Source organism: Bos indicus x Bos taurus, chromosome 14, assembly GCF_003369695.1.
Source record: "Bos indicus x Bos taurus breed Angus x Brahman F1 hybrid chromosome 14, Bos_hybrid_MaternalHap_v2.0, whole genome shotgun sequence".
Lineage (NCBI taxonomy): Eukaryota > Metazoa > Chordata > Mammalia > Artiodactyla > Bovidae > Bos > Bos indicus x Bos taurus.
In genome coordinates, this window is record NC_040089.1 from 28,450,235 (window position 1) to 28,469,384 (window position 19,150).

At 36.3% G+C, this 19,150-nt stretch overlaps 1 protein-coding gene across 15 annotated transcripts in view; it reads left to right on the top strand.

Annotated features, from left to right (window-relative positions):
* Positions 1-15,908, top strand: part of YTHDF3 (YTH N6-methyladenosine RNA binding protein 3) — a 33,506-nt gene extending 17,598 nt beyond the window's left edge. For 5 of the 15 annotated variants that reach the window (XR_003514441.1, XR_003514442.1, XR_003514443.1 and 2 more), the window contains 2 exons: positions 7,494-7,982; positions 12,813-12,958. Coding sequence is in view for 8 of the 15 variants with exons in the window: in XM_027561066.1 (XP_027416867.1) it covers positions 7,494-7,652 (159 nt within the window). In the remaining 7 variants the exon portion in view is untranslated. Of the gene's footprint in view, positions 1-4,389; positions 5,458-7,493; positions 7,983-12,812 lie in introns of those variants that run through there. The other 10 variants (XM_027561072.1, XM_027561070.1, XM_027561071.1 and 7 more) reach the window with 4 other exon arrangements.
* The last annotated feature ends 3,242 nt before the right edge of the window (positions 15,909-19,150 follow it).

Sequence of the window (19,150 nt, forward strand, 5' to 3'; positions counted from 1 at the left end):
TACTGATGTTGTGTTTATGATAAATAGATATTTTCCCTTAATATTCCTGAGGCATATTTATAATTTGTGCACTTACAGCATTTGTACAGAATATATTGAATAGTGAGGATCTGACTTTAGCAAGACAGCTTAGAACTGAGAGGAAGTGGACTTAGATGTAAACTGCAGAATTCGATTTCTGATTCTGTTATTTGCCCTCTGTGAGACTTTATGGGAGACTGACCCTGAAGTTAAATACTGTTTACACTTGCCTCAAGTTGGCCAGGGTTTGATCACAGAGCGGGACGGGCTGAGGATTGTTTTCTGTTCCAAACTACAAAAGTAAATTGCAGAGTTCTGTTTTTAGGAGGAGAAGAGAATGGATGGAGTAGGCAACTGGCAGATTTTCCATTCATAATACATATAAATTTCTAGTAAAGCAGAGCTCATTAGAAGCTTCTCCAGTAAATTAAGTTGGTTACGATGGAAAGCTTCTATGTAGAAATGAAGATAAAGCAGGAACTTCAACTTGTTCTGTATGTAAAACATCAGTGGTTTGTTTCTGTGTGAACCTAAGTATCTTGTGGCTTCTTAGTCTGTACAGAAGAGGGAACTCTTTCAAGTACAGTCCTCACTGCTCAATAATGTTGGAAATAATGATCCTAAGGCAGTAGTTTCCAAAACTTATGCCATACAAATATATACAGTTAAGGTGCTTCCTGATATCGCAGCTTCTTGAATATCCCACTCTAGGAAAATCTGATACATTTGATCAGAGGCCTGGTGTGCAAGCATCTCGGGTGATTCTGGTGCTAGTGATCACTGTGCTAAATTTTGAATCAATTCAGCACAATACAACTGACTGTGAAAAGCACCACTCAGCCTTACCAATGAATTGCTGAATATCCTTGAGTTTTCTCCAGGTTAAATGTGGGAAGTGAGGGAAAAAGAGGATCAAGAGTAGCTTTTTTGAGCTCAGCAGTTGAGTCAGTGGCCCCACTGTAAGCACCTTTGCAGAGAGTGAATCAGAAGGAGTGATTGCGCTTTTCTTTCTCCCACCACTAAGGATAGGTCACCCTTGTACATATTCTCACATTTCTTCTCTACCCAATTTGAAAATTTATCCTAGTTTTATTTTTTTGTTATATAATTGTCTCAGGAATTATTTATGTTTTATAATCGTATATACAACAAAGATTTAAACTTAAAATTTTTGCATTTAAATTGTTTCATGGCTTACTGCCAGTCTTTTTATAACATGTCTAAACCCACCTTTGACATTTTAATTTTGAATCTAACTTACTACCATCATCAATTGTTTTTTTTTTTTAGGAAAAGTAATTTGGTAATTATTAAAGCACTTCTAGATCCAAAAAATGCCTTTCTTTGGCCATGATATGTGAACAACAGTTTTATCTGGATATAGAAATCTTGGGTCACAGTCTTTTCATTCAGGCTTTGTTTTACAGTTTTCTATTTATAGTATATTATTTATAGTTTTATATTATGGAGAAGTCTGAGACCAGCCTAAATTTTCTTTCTTTGGAAATAGCTGTTTCTCTTTGTGTGCACAAAATTTATTCTTGCAGTGTGAACATGTGTGTGGAATGTGTGCAATGTGGGTCTCATAATTTTCCTTATTCCTTCATTTATAGGCCAAGTTTTTTTTATTCTCCCTAGTAATGTCAAAAAATAATACTGAATCTTGGTCCTTCAGTGCCATTGGTTCCTATCTTTATTATTGTTCTTTGCATTTGGAGAATTTCTCAGAATTGAACTTCCATGTCATGGATTTGACTGTTGACTCTCTAATTTGTAAGGCTTCCTGTTCCTCACAGACAGCAGTAGTTTGTTTACATTATCACATCCGTGTCTCCTTTTATACCTGTTGTTTTCTTACCTGAAGCCCTTGTTTCAGAGTCCATCTTGATTTTATCGAGCACAAAGATGATTGTTGAAATTTCTGCTTCCTGTAATTACCATTTTTAGAAACTCCTTCCTTTTCCATAGCTTCTTTACCTTTCTCTTTTTAAAAATTAAAGTACAGTAAAGTTGAAAAATAACTTTTGCTGCCTCTTTCTAGTCAAGTGCTCCCTTCCCCCTTCTAGTAAGTAATTCTCTGATCTTTTCTCTGTCTCCGTAAGGCATTTTCCATAATTTCACATAAATGAAATTATAATATGTGAACTTTAACACTGGAGTCTTTTACTCAGCACTGTATCTTTGGAATTTATGTTTTGCCAATCAGTTCTTTGTTCCTTTTAATTACTACCATTCCATTGTATGGATTTACCACAATTCATTAACCAATCATTCTTTTGAAGGACATCTGGTTGCTTTCAGATTTGGAAAATAAAAGCTTCTATAAATGTTTGTATTGTATAAATCCTTAACAAAATTAAAAAAAGTCTTACAGTGAAAGTCGCTTTTTTGGGGTGTACAGTTCTGTGAATTGTAACACATTTGTAGATTTGTGTAACTACCGCAACCAGGTTATAGTATCCCCCAGATTATCTTTTTCTGCCCTCTTCGTCTTTTATCTTTCCCCTATGTCTATCTGAATTCATTGCAGTTTGGTTAGTGTCTGTGTGTGTGTGTGTGTGTGTGTGTGTGAAAAAAATATTTTAAGACTCCTGGCTTTTTCTTTAAACCAGACAGAGATCATCTGGATCAGGTGTTTGCCCTGAAATAGGTTGGTTTCTGTGTGGTGCTTTAGTGCTGATGTTAGTTGCATATTGTCTTTCCATGGCAGATGCGAAGATGAGAGAGCCATGATGTATTGAGTTGGCCAAAACATTTGTTTGGGTTTTTCCGGAAGATGCAATGGAAAAACCTGAAAAAAGTTTTTGGCCAACCCAGTATGTTGATGTGACAAGTTAAGTGATTCATCAGTGAAGGCTAAGAGGGAGAGCCAGTGCCGTGGACATGCTAGTAGCTAAAACTTGACTCTCCTTAGACTTTGAAACCACCACATCAGGAAATCATTTCCCCCACTAATTAACTGTTTGGCATTTGGGACATCATGTATCCTTGCCATTTTTTCCCTGGTACTGTTACTCATTTGTGTATTTCCTCTTAGACATGCTTGTGTTTGCACTCTAGCTTTCCAGCAAAAATTGCTTTCAAATACTCTGGGCATCCTAGTGATGAAGGATGTGTTCCTTGTCTGTTCTAGTCCTTTTTGGCTCCATAAGAAAGGACAAATCAGTGGTGTTTGCTAGGATTTCCTTTACTGGTTATGCCTCTCTTCTTTTTTAAATAAAAGGAGCGGCAAGTCATTATCCTAGTATTCACTTTTAATATGACACCTTCTGTCTTGTATTCAGCTGAAATTCCTCAAAGTTTCTGATACCCTGGAAGTCACACTTCCCCAGGTGACCTTGGGTAAAGTAGGGTTTCTTAAATGACACATGAAATGGAACTACTTGTAACAGAAAAGACTTAATATTTGTAAGAGAAAAATTTGCCTGGATTAAAATCTCTTCATCAAAAGAAAGTTAAGTAAGTACTTAAGTAATACTTTAAAGGAAGTAAAAAAACGTGCTAGGAACTGGTAGGAATTTAACATAACTGACCAAAGACAGTTATATATAAAAACTCCTGTGAATTAGTTTAAGAAAAAAATAGTCCCATACAGAAATGGGCAAAAGATAAGGATAGTCCTTTTAAGAGAAAGGAAACAAGTATGACTAGTAAGTATAAAAAGGTATTCAGTCTTAATTCAGGAAATGAATTAAGAGTTAATTCAAGACTAAAATGAGAAAATATTTTTTATATCTACTCACTTGGCAAAATTAAGAAATTTGATAATAGCAAGTATTGGAAGGAGTGTATACCAACAGAATGTCTTACGTGTTTGCAGATGGGCGCATTAAATTGATACAGCAGGTAGTTTGGGGCAGGTAGTTTTGCATTTTCTTAACAAAGCTGAACATTTCAGTACCTTACAATTCAGCAGTTCTCCTCTAGGATATGCACCTAAGAAAAACTTCCCACATACCCCAGATACATACAAGAACATTCTTAGAGTGTAGTTGACAGTAGTAAATAGCAGGAAACAACCTAATGTCATCCGCAGGAGCAGTGCTTGCCTGATACGGGTTTTTTGAGAGTACGTTTCATACATCATGGCTCTTTACCCCAAAAATGTATCGTGTATATTTTCTAAGGATAAGGTTGTTCTCTTAGTTACCATGATATTCTTTCAGTTCGCCCACAGTGTCCTTTTAAGTGTTTTGGGTTTTTTAGCTCTTTTTTTTTTGTAGTATAGGATCTATAAAGATTGGAACAACCCAAGCAATTTTGAATAATAACTATTTTAGAACATCTATGCTAACATGACTTCATATCTTTGTCTTCTCCAAGTTTGAGAAACTTTTTTCCTGTACTTTCTTTCTTTTTTTTTTTCAGGCAGAGAAAGATTTATTATGAGAAGAAAGAAAGTGACTGGCTTTAGAGAGAAACCAGTGCTCACCCTTTACAGCCAACCCTCCTTAGTTTATCTTTAGCCCACAGCTGGGGTCTTGTGATCACGGGTCTCACAGCAGGTTTTCCTGTACTTTCTAATAGAACTTTTGTAATTTAAAATTTTACATTTAGTTTTGTGGTTACTGTAATTTCCTTTCTTTTCTTACTATGTTTATGTTTTTCTTTAAGTTGTTGAGCTGACTTGTGGTAACAGACAAGAAGTGTAAAGAGCTAATTTCATCTTGTCATTGCTAGAGGTTTTTTTTTTATTGACTGATTTTTTTCTTCCCCTTCTGGTTATTTTGGCAGTGGAGGAATTCCCCACCTTTCTTTGCCAGCACAGCACCCTATGGAGGAGATGATCACACATAGCCTGTTGAGTTATATAAAACTTGGAAAGTTCTGGTTATATAAAACTTGGAAAGCCAGATTTTCTCATTTATAGTGAAAGGGTAGTTGTGAAGCTTAAAGCTAAAGGAAAAATTAATGCCAGTGTCATTGTAGTATTTGTATAGTTCTTCATTTTTAGATTTGAACACACAATTTTGTTATATTTGATTAAAATCAAGCTTGACAAGGAAAAAAAAAAAAAACAGGCAAGACAGATCCTCTAAATGAAATAGGTAATTCAGAGACCAGAAAGTAATTTATAAAACAAAACTTGATTTGTTAAGATTCGTATGTAAAAAGAAGAAAACCAGAAAATGTTCTTGGAAATGAAAAACACTATCAAATTTAAAAAAAAAAAATCTTTTTAAGCAAGTGGATTAATACAGTGTTAATGTTTTAGTTCTGAAATTTTAAATCAAAGAAATTTCCAAATGTGGAGCAACAATGATGAAAAATACAAGGAGTGGAAGACATGGTGGAAAGGAGATCCACTGCCTCTAAAGGAAAAAACAGTCAGAGGGCAGAATGATTAAAGAGAACTTTCCAGAGCCAAGAGATGTATGTTTTCAGAATGAATGGGCTCACTGAGGAACCAGCAGGATTATTTAAAACTTTAAAAGAGAAAAAGGTAAAGAGACAAGCTTTCTGAGCAAAAGACAGATTATATGCCTACTACCTATAAGCCACAAAGGAAGGAGAGTCAGACTACTGTCAAAATTCTCTCATCTACAACTCTGGACACATACACAGTCTGATTTTGTTGTGTAGGGGAATGGGGCATAGAATCAGGCTCTTGAAGATGAGTGTTAAATTATATCAGTGAGGGACGAGTGCAAAATAAAATTTTCAGGTGTATAAGAGCTTAGCTACATATCCTAGAAAAACTTGAAGAGGTATTTCAGCAGAATGAAAAAGGAATTCAAGAAGGATGACAGCTGCTAGCTGGTTACATTAGAATATCCTCTGTAGAGACTCTATGCGTTTTGAGTCAGACAGTCCTCATTGTAGAGTGAATCTCAGGGCTGTAACCATCTGCCTGCTCTGTCTGTTAAATGGCATTGTGGTCTTTGAAGCCTGACAGAGACACGAGCCCTTGGTTGGGATGCCCTGAGCACTCATGGTTGGAGTTGCTCTATGATTCTAGGATTCTTTGCGAGTCCTTAGCACCTAATGCTTGGCCTATAGTAGGCAAAGTCAAGGACGGTCACTGGAACTAAAATAGTGAGCTCTGTTGTAGAGAAGAAGAGAGTATAGCATTCACTGTGATAAATTGCTCATCATATACAATGGGAGGGCTTCCTTCATAGCCCAGTCAGTAAAGAATCTGCCTGCAGTGCAGGAGACCTGGGTTCAATCCCTGGGTCAGGAAAATCCCCTGGAGAAGGAAATGGCAACCCACTCCACTGTTCTTGCCAAGAGAATCCCATGGACAGAGGAGCCTGGCAGGCTACAGTCCACGGGGTCACAAGAGTTGGACACGACTTAGCGACTAAACCACCACAACCATACAGTGGGAATCAATAATGTATATATTAGTATGCCAGTTAAAGTTACAGTGGTAGCCTGTCCGAGGAAGTTAAAATAGAAAGGACTTGAGGAGGGTAGGGGAGCTTTACTTTCTTTAACTTGCAATTGAGTGTGTTACTGCAAAATAAAAAACTGCTAATGTCTGGAGTATATTTGCCCAGTATAAATTCGAGTCTACATAGCCATCTTAACTATTTAGGTAACATTTTACTGAAACTTTACTTTGTTATAATGACTGCATCATTTAACTTCTACTGTATTCTTTCATTCTTACAAGTCCTTATTGATCAGTAAACAGACTGAGGTGAGATTTTTAGTTTAATAGATTTTTAATTCCATATAAGAAATAATTAGTGTTTTTGAGTACCTGTAACTTTGGGGTACAGTTCTAAAATATGATACTCTTTCCTTAGAAAGAGATGAAGCCCTGCAGCTTAAACTGAAACAAGCAAGATATAATTGTAATAAAATCCCTATTAAATAGTTTCAATTTCCAGAACAGTCTGTATAATTTAGTCATTTATGCTATTTTATATTGTTGAGTATTTCCAAAGAGTAAGTTTTAGTCCCTGATAGAAGTTTTTTCACAGTTGGAGCAATTTTGATTCTGAGATGAGATGATGTTAGGTCTGTCTCAGAGTAATCAAGTTTGTGTTGATACAGAGGAAATTACTTGAACAGTAGGTATATCTTTGTCAACAGTAAACATTTTCCTGGCAGTTCTATACTGCTTTTTCTCAAGTGGAACATTTAGTTTAATGCTTTCTCATTGTCAGATTATAGTTGTTAACTGTTGTATGGTTGAAGTTGTCTGTTAGTGAGTTCATTATGGTGAACAGAAGCAAACTCAGTGTATAAAATCCCACTTTTCATTTGATCCTCACTGTAATAAAAGATTTCTCTGGAAGATAGGTTTTGGCCCAGGATGTATCATACTTGATAGAATAAACTTACATATTTAAGTGAGTAATTCTATGTTAAGACATTGGGTGTTCTTCTGAATAGTCAAGATGGTTCCATTTTTATTGTAGTAACACTCTATTGTTAGCTTCATAAATAACTCATATCTATTACGGTGTGAACAATCATCCTTAAATTGAATGGTATTTCAACTGTTTCTTTTTCTTCAGCAGCAAATGCATGATTACAGTCAACCCTCCATGTCCACAGATAAGAACCTGTCGATATGGAACCCATGGATACAGAGGGCCAGCTACTGTGAGGGCCTTGAGCGACCTTGGATTTTGATATCCACGGGGGTACTGGAACCACCTCCCTGCAGCACATAAAGTAAAAGACCTAGGATGTAAAAAAGCTACATGTAAACAGATTCACTTACGAATGACAGTCTGGAATATAATAAGTTTATTATTTTCATTTTATCATAGTCCAAAACCTCCCTCCAAAATAGGGTTGCATGTTGATTCCTCTGCTTGTTTTTAAGAACTTGTTACTGGGTCCCAGATAAGTTCCCCCCGCACCCCTGCCCCCACCAGAACCCTGTCGTGAATCTTGCGCTAGTCATCCTTTATCACCATATATTTAGACCCTGTGTGTTCTCTTCTTAACTGTTCCCTTATTCATTCAACAGATAAAGGTTTACCAGTAAGCCGCTTAAGGTAAATAGCCCTTGCTTTGTAGAACTAAGAGTTTGGGGAAAGACAAATATAATTGTAAAATTTTGTAGTTTTCACTGTTGAAAACTTCATGACTCTTATGGAATTTTTTTGCTAAGTATTTTATATTTTTTTCTGCTGTTTTAATTTGTATTTTCAGTCTTCCCAGTTGTTTGCTACAAGCTTATAGTGATGTCCTATATTGTGTGACTGTACTAAATTCACATATCAATTCTAGTAGTTCTAATAGAACATCTAGGATTTCCTGCCTAACAGTCATATCATCTGCCAGTAGAGACCATTTTCTTTTTGATTTTTATGCTTTTTTCTTAAAGTTTATTACTTATATAGTGTTAAAAGGAAGTAAGTCATTTACCTGTAATGTTTAGGTGATGACCCCTCTGAGGACACTGAAGAAAATTTTTGTTTTAAACTCTCTCCTACCTTTAAGGGTATGGGAGTTCTTAGCTCATCTGTTAAGCTGTGTCAAAAAGACATGGGCTGGCGAGTAAACTTCCTCCCAGAGTTCATCTCCACAGGCCGAATTCTAGGTGTTGGTCTTGAGATCTCCTGTGCCTTTGCTGAAATCTGGGTGGGGAAGAGCCGTCAGATACCTGTATCTGCTTGGTTGATACCTAGCCCTCTATTCATGGAGAAGAGAGGGAGGAGAGATTTTTCTGCAGACTGTTTTCTTGTTTTGTGTTTTTTTTTTGAATTGTCATTTGTTATTAAAAGTAAAAATTGAGTTCTGTGAATCACTTTTGGAAAGTTTGTATCCTAAAGATGTCTGAAGTGCTGTCTCCTGAACCAGCGCTAGAGGCTTCATCCTTTTCCAGGTCTGCTGGGCCTTGGCTCCTTTGTGTAATTCAGGTTTCCTGTCTCCCTGTGTTACTTCTGTGTCATATGTACTTGGTTTTAAAACAACACTAAAGGTTATATCACTGATAGATAGCTCGTTTTTCCTTAGTCTCATGCTTTTAGTGGTCTATGAGTAATAGCATATCCAGAGATTTCTCATAGTCAAATGTTTATTTAATACTGACAGTATCAAGCACTGTTCTAGATCTTGTCATATAAATGTGGGGTACTTGAGGGTTTTTTCCTAAAGCAGAGGTGTTGATGACCTTGTAGACTTCAGGAGGAATTGAATTTTGTTGAAGGACTTTATACCATGCTGAGGACTTGCAAATTTGTATACTCACGCTGGACCTTTCCTTCTTTCTCTAGACTCATGTATCTAATTGCCTATGTAACATCGTCACAGTTGTTTCATAAGCATCTTAAATCCAATATGGCTTCTGTTTCTTTGTCTGCCCCAGACCTGCTCCCCCTTTGTAGAGGGCCATTGTCCTTCCAGAATAATTTGTTATTTCTCTTTCACACTCCATATGTAAACCAGTCTGTTGGTCAGTCTTGTTGGCTCTGTTTTCAGAATATATCCTGAATCCAAGTGCTTCTCACTAGCCCTGCACCCTTCATTATTATCATTACCATGTTGGAGGATTGTTGTGCTGTCCTTACTGCCTTCCTGCACCTACCTGTGCTCCTCTCCACACTCTGTTATCATCAGAACAGCCCATAAGAGATCCTTTTGGGACAAGTGAGACTGGATTCAGTTTTCTCATGCTTTTCTGAAGTTAGTATCAAAGTATTACTAACCTCAAAATACATCAAGAAATATTCTTTCTTTTCCTTATCTCTAATTCTGGGATAATTAATCAAATGCATTTATGAAACCATGAATCTGGTAGTTTTTAGTTTTTTAATTGTCAGTTAAAGTTCTTTAGTTTTTATAAGTCTCTTCAAGTCTTCTTTTTACTGTTGAGTTTGTTTTGGCACGTTGTATTTAATAAATAATATTTTTAGCAAGTTGTTGGTTTTGTCTCAAACATTTTTGGCACATTGGCATTTGGGACCCTATGGACTGTAGGGTCCTTTTCCAGGTCATGTAGGTCTTCCAGGGTCCTCTGTCCATGAGCTTCTCCAGGCAAGAATACTGGAGTGGGTAGCCATGCCCTTCTCCAGGGGATCTTCCCCACCCAGGAATTGAGCCGGAATCTCCCACATCACATGCATATACTTTTTACTGTCAGAGCCACCAGGGAAGCCTCATATTGGTGTTAATCAGATCAGATCAGTTGCTCAGTCATGTCCGACTCTTTGCGACCCCATGAATCACAGCATGCTAGGCCTCCCTGTCCATCACCAGCTCCCAGAGTTCACTCACACTCACGTCCATCGAGTCAGTGATGCCATCCAGCTATCTCGTCCTCTGTCGTCCCCTTCTCCTCTTGCCCCCAATCCCTCCCAGCATCAGAGTCTTTTCCAGTGAGTCAACTCTTCGCATGAGGTGGCCAAAGTACTGGAGTTTCAGCTTTAGCATCATTCCTTCCAAAGAAATCCCAGGGCTGATCTCCTTTAGAATGGACTGGTTGGATCTAATAGTATTTTAAATTTTTTTTAGCTATATCAGTCTTCATATTATTTATGCTTTCTTTTTTTAAAAATGAGTCTTTTCTAGAGATTTTTCTATTGTTAGCTTCTTTTACCTCCTCCCCCCAACATCAGTGTTTATTTTTGTTTTCTTGTGCTGTCTTTGTTTTTTGTTTTCTGTTAAATTGTTCTCCTGGGTCTTATATTCTACTTTGGGGGACTTAACTGCTGCTCCTTTCCTAACATACTGAGTGGATGATGAGCTCATTTTTCAGCTGAAAAGTATATATATTTTCAAATCAACACTTGTAAATTTCTAAGTGCTATTTGAGGGCTTAGATTTAGTATATTGTACTGGTGTAAAAACTTTGGAATTTTTGTTATGGTTTTTTGGGAGACTTTTAGAAGTGTTTTAGAATTTCCAGTGTGGAAACATTTCGTCATTGTTACCTGTTTGCTGTTAAAATTGATGTCAGGAAATGTGATCTGTATGATACCTATTCCTTGGTATTCAGGTTCGTTTTCTGGTCTAACATGTAGTTCCTTTTTGTAATTGTTCATTGTGTACCCTGCTGTAATTATTTGGCTCAGTTTTCTGTTTTCTGTATATTCAGTCTTTATTTTCACCAATTTGTCTTTATCAATTACTGAGAGAAATGTGTTTAATTCTCCTACTACAATTAAGAACCTATCAGATTTTCTTTGTAATTCTGACAACTTTTAATATATGTAAAGTTGTATTTTTAGCTTAATACTGCTGTAATTATAAAATGTTTTTCATTCAATATGTGATTGTTTATCTCTAACAATGGTTTTTGCCTTTAGAATCCACTATAACTGTATATATCAATCAAGTATATACAGTTGATTGATTCAGTCTTCATCTGGCTTGTTTTTCAGTATTTTTAACTTTTCTGTCTCCTTATGTTTAAGGTTAATTTCTTGTAAATCATTTTTTAATACAAATTTGAGCTCTTTTGTGGTTCTGTTGAACCTACATGTTTTGATGGCTTTATTTAAATGTGTATTTCTGCTGCTTTATATTTGTGCTTTCTCATTAATCATTTCATGGGGAAGAATGAACAGTGAGCCATTTGTTACCTCCTGTGTTTTATAATCCAGCTAATTATAGCAGGCTTCACCATTTCTTGTACAAATCTGTTTCCTTCAGCTGAGAAATACACTTCCTTTATGTTTAGGCTGATTTTTTTTTTAAGCTTTAGGTACCTTGTAAAATTAGACTGTAACTTCCTGGTTCCAAATTATTATTACTTTTTTCCAATTTTGGGGGGTCTTTTTCCTTTATGCTGTTGGATTTTTGTTTTTGTTTATCCTTTTGGAAATTAGCTCGCTTTGTGTCTGTTTTCATTTTTGTTTTATTCTTTAATTTCAGAATATCCCACTGATACTTATGGGTGCATAAAATAGTTTATTGGTGGTTATTTGTATAGTAGGACATTTATTTGTTAAACTTTCTGTGTTAAATACTGTTATTCAAGTTGTAGAAATATACACAAATGAAGAAGGAAGGGCTTCAGTAACAAAGAACTTTAGGTTGTCTTTAAAATCTTAAATAATTTTCTGATGTCACAGAGGATGGGACATCAATTTTACCATTTTCAAAGTATGCACATATTTATTATGGAATCTGTATTACTCATGAAAAAGGAGTAGTGAAACCAAAAATAGAGTCTTAGGATGTATTAGACACAAGTGGCTTTCAAACTATGGTCCTTGGACTGGAAGCATTAGGATCACTTGTGAACTTGTTAGAATTGTAGGCTCAAAAAATAAGTATTGCGGGTGGATATTTGGTTAAAAACCATCATGAAAACGTCACTCAGTTTAACTTTTGTTCAAGGGATACCTGCTTTCTTAAAAGGAATTATTAGTAATAAGTATTAATATTTATTCATATGAAGAATTATGCTGAATGTGAGAGTATGACATGGAGAAATTAACACTGAAAGCTTAATTGAATGCAACTCTAATGCACCTCTTTTCCTTTCCTCCTGACCCTACCTCAGCCAGTAGTTTTCAGATTGCTTCACAGAACTTAACAGTCTATTTGATACTTAACCATCAAGAACTCATGGAAGGGCCTAGAAATACATTTATTGTAGCAGCCTCACGTAAACAAAATTCTGTGGGAAAACAGGGCTGTGGAAGGGACCTATAATCTCTTGAACTGGGTCTTTGTATTTGGAATTGTTTATTTTAAAATGGCTTGTGGTACTCCCACTGAGGTGTGTGTAGGTAATAGTGAATCGTTTTTGCCTAACTACTTGAATTAGTATTTGAAGAACTTCTTATGGACATGGTTTTCTTTCTGTGTGCATCTAATTTAAATCGCTAAACAATGATGATGTTTCCTTAAAGGTCTTTGTGTTTTTCTTTCAGGAGAGAAATAGAAACAAACAATAACCCTATGAAGATGTCCTGTTAGAATCACAACACTAATGATGTAGACTCTGGAAATGCCTAATAAGTCAAAGACAACGTTATTAAAGCTTTTTTCTGCTTAAGGTGACATCTTTGAACTCTAACAACACAGAATTGACTCTTCTTGTAATGGTTTTCATCAGCGCGTCTGCCCTTATACTCTCACCAAACACACTTGAGAACTGTAACTCCGTCAAGCACTTTCTGTCCTGAAGCTTTTACCAGTATCTGCTGTCTTTTGTAATTATGCATCCTAGCTAAGGCACAGAAGACTGAATGAATGCAAGGATTCATTAACTCTTTGAATTTGTTAAATACTAACAGTTAACCATTAGAAGTGGTTCAATGATGTAAGAGTCACACTGCTTCAACTTTTTCTTTGTTGTAGTTTTTAAATTGTCAATTTTTAGCTATTTGACAGATTAAAAGCAAAAGAATCATGCCATACTTAGTCCTGGAGTTCAAGTCTAAATGTTTATGTGAAAATTATTGTAGTAAACTTTTAATATGGCAAAGCAACCTTAAGCTCTATTTTAGCCAAATGAAACATAATCTGAGATTATATTAGAACATTTCCCTTGTCTTCAAACTGTTTGGTGTAACAGAATATTGATATGCAGCTTGGTGGGTCTCACCAGTTAATGCACATTCTTCTCCCCTCCTTCCCCCAATAATATGTATACTGAAAAATGTGCATTTGTCTGAGGAATTATTTTGTTTGCTACCACTTAATGAATCTCAAAATTTTGAGTAATGTACCTCAGTCTAATCAGACTTTTTATGACCTTTATAACTACATTTAAAACCCTTAATTCCTATTTCTGGGTGTTTGCGAGCCTGATTGCTATCATGAAGTAAAAATTTATTACTCTAGGTATTCACTAGCTAAATAAACATAGTTCTTGTTTAGCAAGCATATATTGTTCCTCAAGTCCTTTCTCCGGCTTTTGCGGTGTCCTGGCATCCTTAAAATATTTGAAAATATGGCCTTGATCCATGGATTAAATCAGTATCTAAGTGAATGTGTTGATGTTTTATTGATCAGATCTATATAAATGGGAATACAGCATATATCTGGGTATTCTTATAGTTATCTTTTTAACATCTTATTTTTTTCATTAATGACATATCAACGTTAATTTTGTATCTTGAAACAAATTGATTTTGTATAATTAAAAGTGTCAAGCATCTGTATTACCTGATTTGATGGCATATGGTTATGAAATAATGTACTGCCCCTTATATTACGGTTCCAAAAGGAGAAAGCTATGTAGAAAGATACATTAAGGATGGAAATAGCAATATAGTAGATTTGAATACCTTGGTGTTTTGCGTTACTCCACTTATGTTTACATCATGTTTAGAAATGTTTTCATTACTATGGTCTTTGGTCACTTCAACTCAAAAATTTAGTGACAGATATTTCTTTGAGGCTTTCATTTATATGATTTTTTTTGTACAATATTTTCTTAAAATGTACAAATACTGTATTCAGGTGAAAAAAATACAGTATTTGTAGATAAATTGTAGTGACTTCACAGTGCTTTGGTAGTCCCAGCATAGTTATCAGTGTTTACTGAAGGGAACATCAAAATATTAATAGTGTATTACAAAAATCAAGACTTTCTTAAAGGAAAATTGCACCTATTTTACCTTTTTCAGAGTAAGCCATGAAATCTTGTAAGATATCTCTTAACTATTTATAATGAAAGTTGGCGTTTGGGTGTAGTTCCCGCAGCAGCGTTCCACGTCCCTTGGGTTACATGGTGGGACGGGTCAGAGGACTGTTGTCACTCTGAAGGTCCTGTGGGAGAAAACTGTGCAGGAGTGACCTGTAGAAAGGCTCTGAGTCCTCTGAGCTGCTCTTTTTCTTGGTGCTTTATTAGCAACTCTGAATATTTTTTATAAAACTAGTTGTTATTATTCACAGATCGAAACTTGTTTAATTTACAGTAGGTTTCTGTGTAAGAAATGTCACAGAACACTCAGCAGGCAGGCTGATTGCAATAGCAGACTCAGAAGTGTCACCTGTAATTCTACTCGTGGTGAGGAGTTCCTCCCAGTGCCTTTAACCTGGATTTCTAATATTAAGTGAAATGGGTGCAGCATTCCTTTGGGAAAAACAAAAACAAAACTTTTCAATCGGTGAATTTTTTTTTTCCCCCTCATTTAAGTTTTCTTCAGAGTACCTACTTCTCTCCCTTCTTGGTCTGTCAATGTACAGCAGAATGTTTTTCCTCTTAAGTGAAAGGATCGCAGGTTGTCCCATTAGCACAAGGAATGGGAGGTTTCTTAACTCCCGGGACCCAGAAGAGTGAGAAATTGGGCTCTTCAACAGGAGACTGACCCGATATTTTGAGCAATCACAGATTGAGACATTATTGGCCCAGTAAACTCCTTGCCTAATGTTTTTCCAAGATCCGGTTTGAATGTTTCTTAATTAAAGTTTATCTTATATGGGTGTTTTATTTTGAAAGGTATTATATAGTTTGTATATTTAACAGTAAGGGGGAAAATGTAACCAAAATTAGTATTCTTTCTCTATACATATTGGTACTTGAAGACTCCTTTCAGAAGAAACCCCAGCCTTTTCCTGAGTTCAGTCCTTGTTTTAACTTAAGTGATCTTTTTAATTCTGAAGCTGTGTTCTTTTTGAATACCATGCATGGGGGTTAAAGCTGATGTTAAAACAGTTTGCAATAAAAAAAAAAAAAGAATCAGCTTAAGTCATTTAATCATTTCAAGTGCATTCTGCATCCTATAAACATAAGTTTGAGAAATTTAAGAGAATTGTGTTTCATTAAGTTTTGCATATCTTTTGTTATGCCATGTAAATTCCCTTTTTCATATGATTAAAGAAAGGTTATGATAAAATGATTAGTTCATTTACATTCACTTGTAGCAATTACATGAGAATTTGAATTTTGTCGTGTTTGGGTTTGTTCATTCCTGTGAATGATGGTACAGTTAGGTGAGATTTTCTGTTATGGTACCCAAACTCACCATTTGGTCCTCTTAATCTTTGAGGGTTTCAATAAAAATTGTTCACTCATATCTGTGTTCTTTCCATTTTATCTTTATAAATATACATTGCCTTCCAGAAAAATGTTAACGTTTTTGCCAACTCTGTTAGGAATTTCCTGATTGACATATTTCTCAAGTACAAATAGATTATATCACTTTATTTAGTTGGCCATTTGAAATTAAGTAGGGGAATTATAGAGAGGAGGAAGGCTAACAGTTTATCCTAATCTTTATCCACTCCAGTGAGCTTATTGAATTACATACCATTAATACTAAACTTAGAGGAAAAGAGAAAGAGGCTTATTTAATGGGAGGAAGTCTTGGTACCAGCTGTCTAATGACCATAACCTCCCATTCTTGGGACCAGGGAATGCTTTTTAATAGTGTGTACATTATCCTTTGGGCTGGTTACAGCTTATGGAGGTAGGGTGGTGGTGACTCTGAATGGTGTGTTGGTAATCGTAGCTGGGCTCTGTAAAGCACTTGTTCAGACGGGGGAAACCAGAGTTTAGTTTTGTGCTGCATACAACACAGTTAGCCTGCGATCAGGACATTGTTTTACAGACACCCCAGGTGTCCACACTGTGGCATCACTGGAAGCCCCCTTCTTACTGTTCATCTCCTAAAGAGAAGGTTTGCCTCACTTCAGCAGCTTATATTTGAGGCTACTTGTTTCTGGTTGGGACTCTTACTTGCTTGGCTTTATCTTCATGACATTAGATTCAGTAATTCTAGTCTAGGAACAATCTTGCAGTTAGAAGCTAAGTTGTTTGCTTGCTTAGTTGACCCATGAACAACACAGGTTTGAACTACATGGGTCCACTTGTACATGGACTTTTTTTAGTAGTAAATATGAGTGTACTACACAATCAGGTTGACTGAATCCATGGACTCGGTCATTTCCTAATCTTGACGTGTAATCTTTCCCCATCTCTCTTGGTGCATCACAGTGAGGAGCAGAAGTCCCTTGTAAATCACCCACAGATAGGACAGTTTAAATACAATTTATTTATGAACATTGCACTAAATTCAGAATGTGTCTAGTCCATAACTTGAGTTACTTGTACAACATTGGAACTAATTGTAAATAAAAGTTGTTATAAAATTTAGTGTTCAAGTAACATGTGAGTTCAGAGTTTGTAGCACTGTGGGTTGGGGCTTCCACATCCTGCTACCCTGGGCCCTTCCAAAGAATACCCCTTACGTAACACAGCCAGAGGTTAGCTGCTGGAATGTCATTTTGAAACATCGTTGGCTACTTCTGACATGTTTGTAACCCGAGTAGAATTATTGTATAGAGGAGGATTTTAGAATTGGAAATTGGAAAGTCAAACAGTCACTCTTTTTTTATCCCCCCTTAGGAAATTTACCCATTTCATGGATAGGTTGCAGTTGCTCTACATTTTACCCTATTAATGTAGAAAATACTGAAATAGAAGCTGCTTTGTAAAATGACAAAACATTGTATCCAAAGATAAACTATGTTTTACACAATGGTTCCTTTTCCCTTAGTATTAAATTTTAAATATCTATTTCTTTTTGTTAAAATGATTATTTTACATACTCCGTAAGTATATCTGCATCACAAACAGCTCAGTAATTCTCATACTGTTTCTAGAGGCTTGTAATAGGAAGCGCACACGATTCCTTCTAACTGGTAGACTGACCCTGAACAGATCACTGTGTGGTCAGTGCTGTTAAGTTCAGGAGGTTGGCATAAAATGCATCTTAGCTTCTTTGCAGTTCTATATTTTTACAACTTTATGATTTAAATCACTTTCTAAACTTGACTTACTCCGGCAATGAGTGTTCGTTCGAAAGTAAGTCTGGAAACCAGTAAAATTTATGATAGTTATCTTTTGTTTATTTCAAAATATAGGTACTAAAAACCTCAAATTTGATTAATTGCCTCTGATAAAATACAGCCACTACTTCCCTTCACTGAGTCTTGAAGTCTAGTGGTTCAAACCGTGATCTTAGCGACCTCATGGACTGCAGCCCACCAGGCTCCTCTGTCCGTGGGATTCTCCAGGCAAGAGTACTGGAGTGGGTTGCCATTGCCTTCTCCCGGCTACAGTCCATGGGGTCGCAAAGAGTCATCAGGACTGAGCGACTTCACTTTCACTTTCACTTCTCACAGAACAACTGAGAAAACGGTACAGAGAGTTTCCATCTACTTTGCACCCAGTTTCCTTTCCTGTTAACATCTGCCATTAGTCTGGTACATATGTTGTAATCAATGGATTGATATTGATGTGTTTTTTTTTTTTTTTTTCCCTAATTTTTGTGTGGTTTTACCAAATGTCCTTATTCTGGTTCAGGGCCCCATCAAAGATAGATACCACATTACTTTTCAGTTGTCATGTCTCCTTGGATTCCTCTTGACCAAGATGGTTTCTCACACTGGGTTTTGATGACCTTGATAGTACTGAGAAGAACTGGTTAAATATTTTGTAAAGTACTCCTTCTTTGGAACTTATGTCTTCCTTATGATTAGACTGGGGTTACAAGTTTTTGGGAGAAAGACCACACATGGGTAAAGCTGCCATTTCTACCACATCATGTCAAGGATACATACCACCGACATGCACCTGTTGATTTGACTTTGACCGCTTGGCTGTGGTAGTGTCAGATTTCTCAAGTCACTCTTCCCTCCTTTCCATGCGGGGCTTTGGGAGGAAGTCACAGTCCATACTTGGGTAGACAGTTACACTCTTCCTTCATCCTTGTGTTTATAAAGAGGAATACAGGAATCTTACTACTACCTAGGCTCATCCTGGCAGGCTTGTGTGTCCTTTTTACTTTTATTAATTGGAGGATAATTGCTTTACAATGTTATATTGGTTTCTACCATACAAAAACGTGAATCAGCCTTAAGTATGCTTATATCCCCTCCATCTTGACCCTCCCACCCCACTCTAGGTCATCGCAGAGCCCCCGGCTGAGCTCCGTGTGCTATACAGCAGCTTCCCCATGTATTTCACACATGACCGTGTATATATGTCAGTGCTACTCCCCTTTTCACTTTTATCTCTTTAGAGCTACCCTCCCCTCCCTCTTTTTCTTTCCTCATTTCTCAACAGTTAGTTGTATTTTGGAGGAATTCTAATAGAGATTCATACCTCCTCCCTGAATGGATTCTAATTGTGTGTATAACAGTGCAGAGGTTTTAATAAAGGGAGTGAAGGTGTATTAATAGGGAAAAGTTAGATGGTAGCTGATTATCTTGGTCTTATGTATAAGAACAGATAGTCATTCAAATTTGCCTGGAT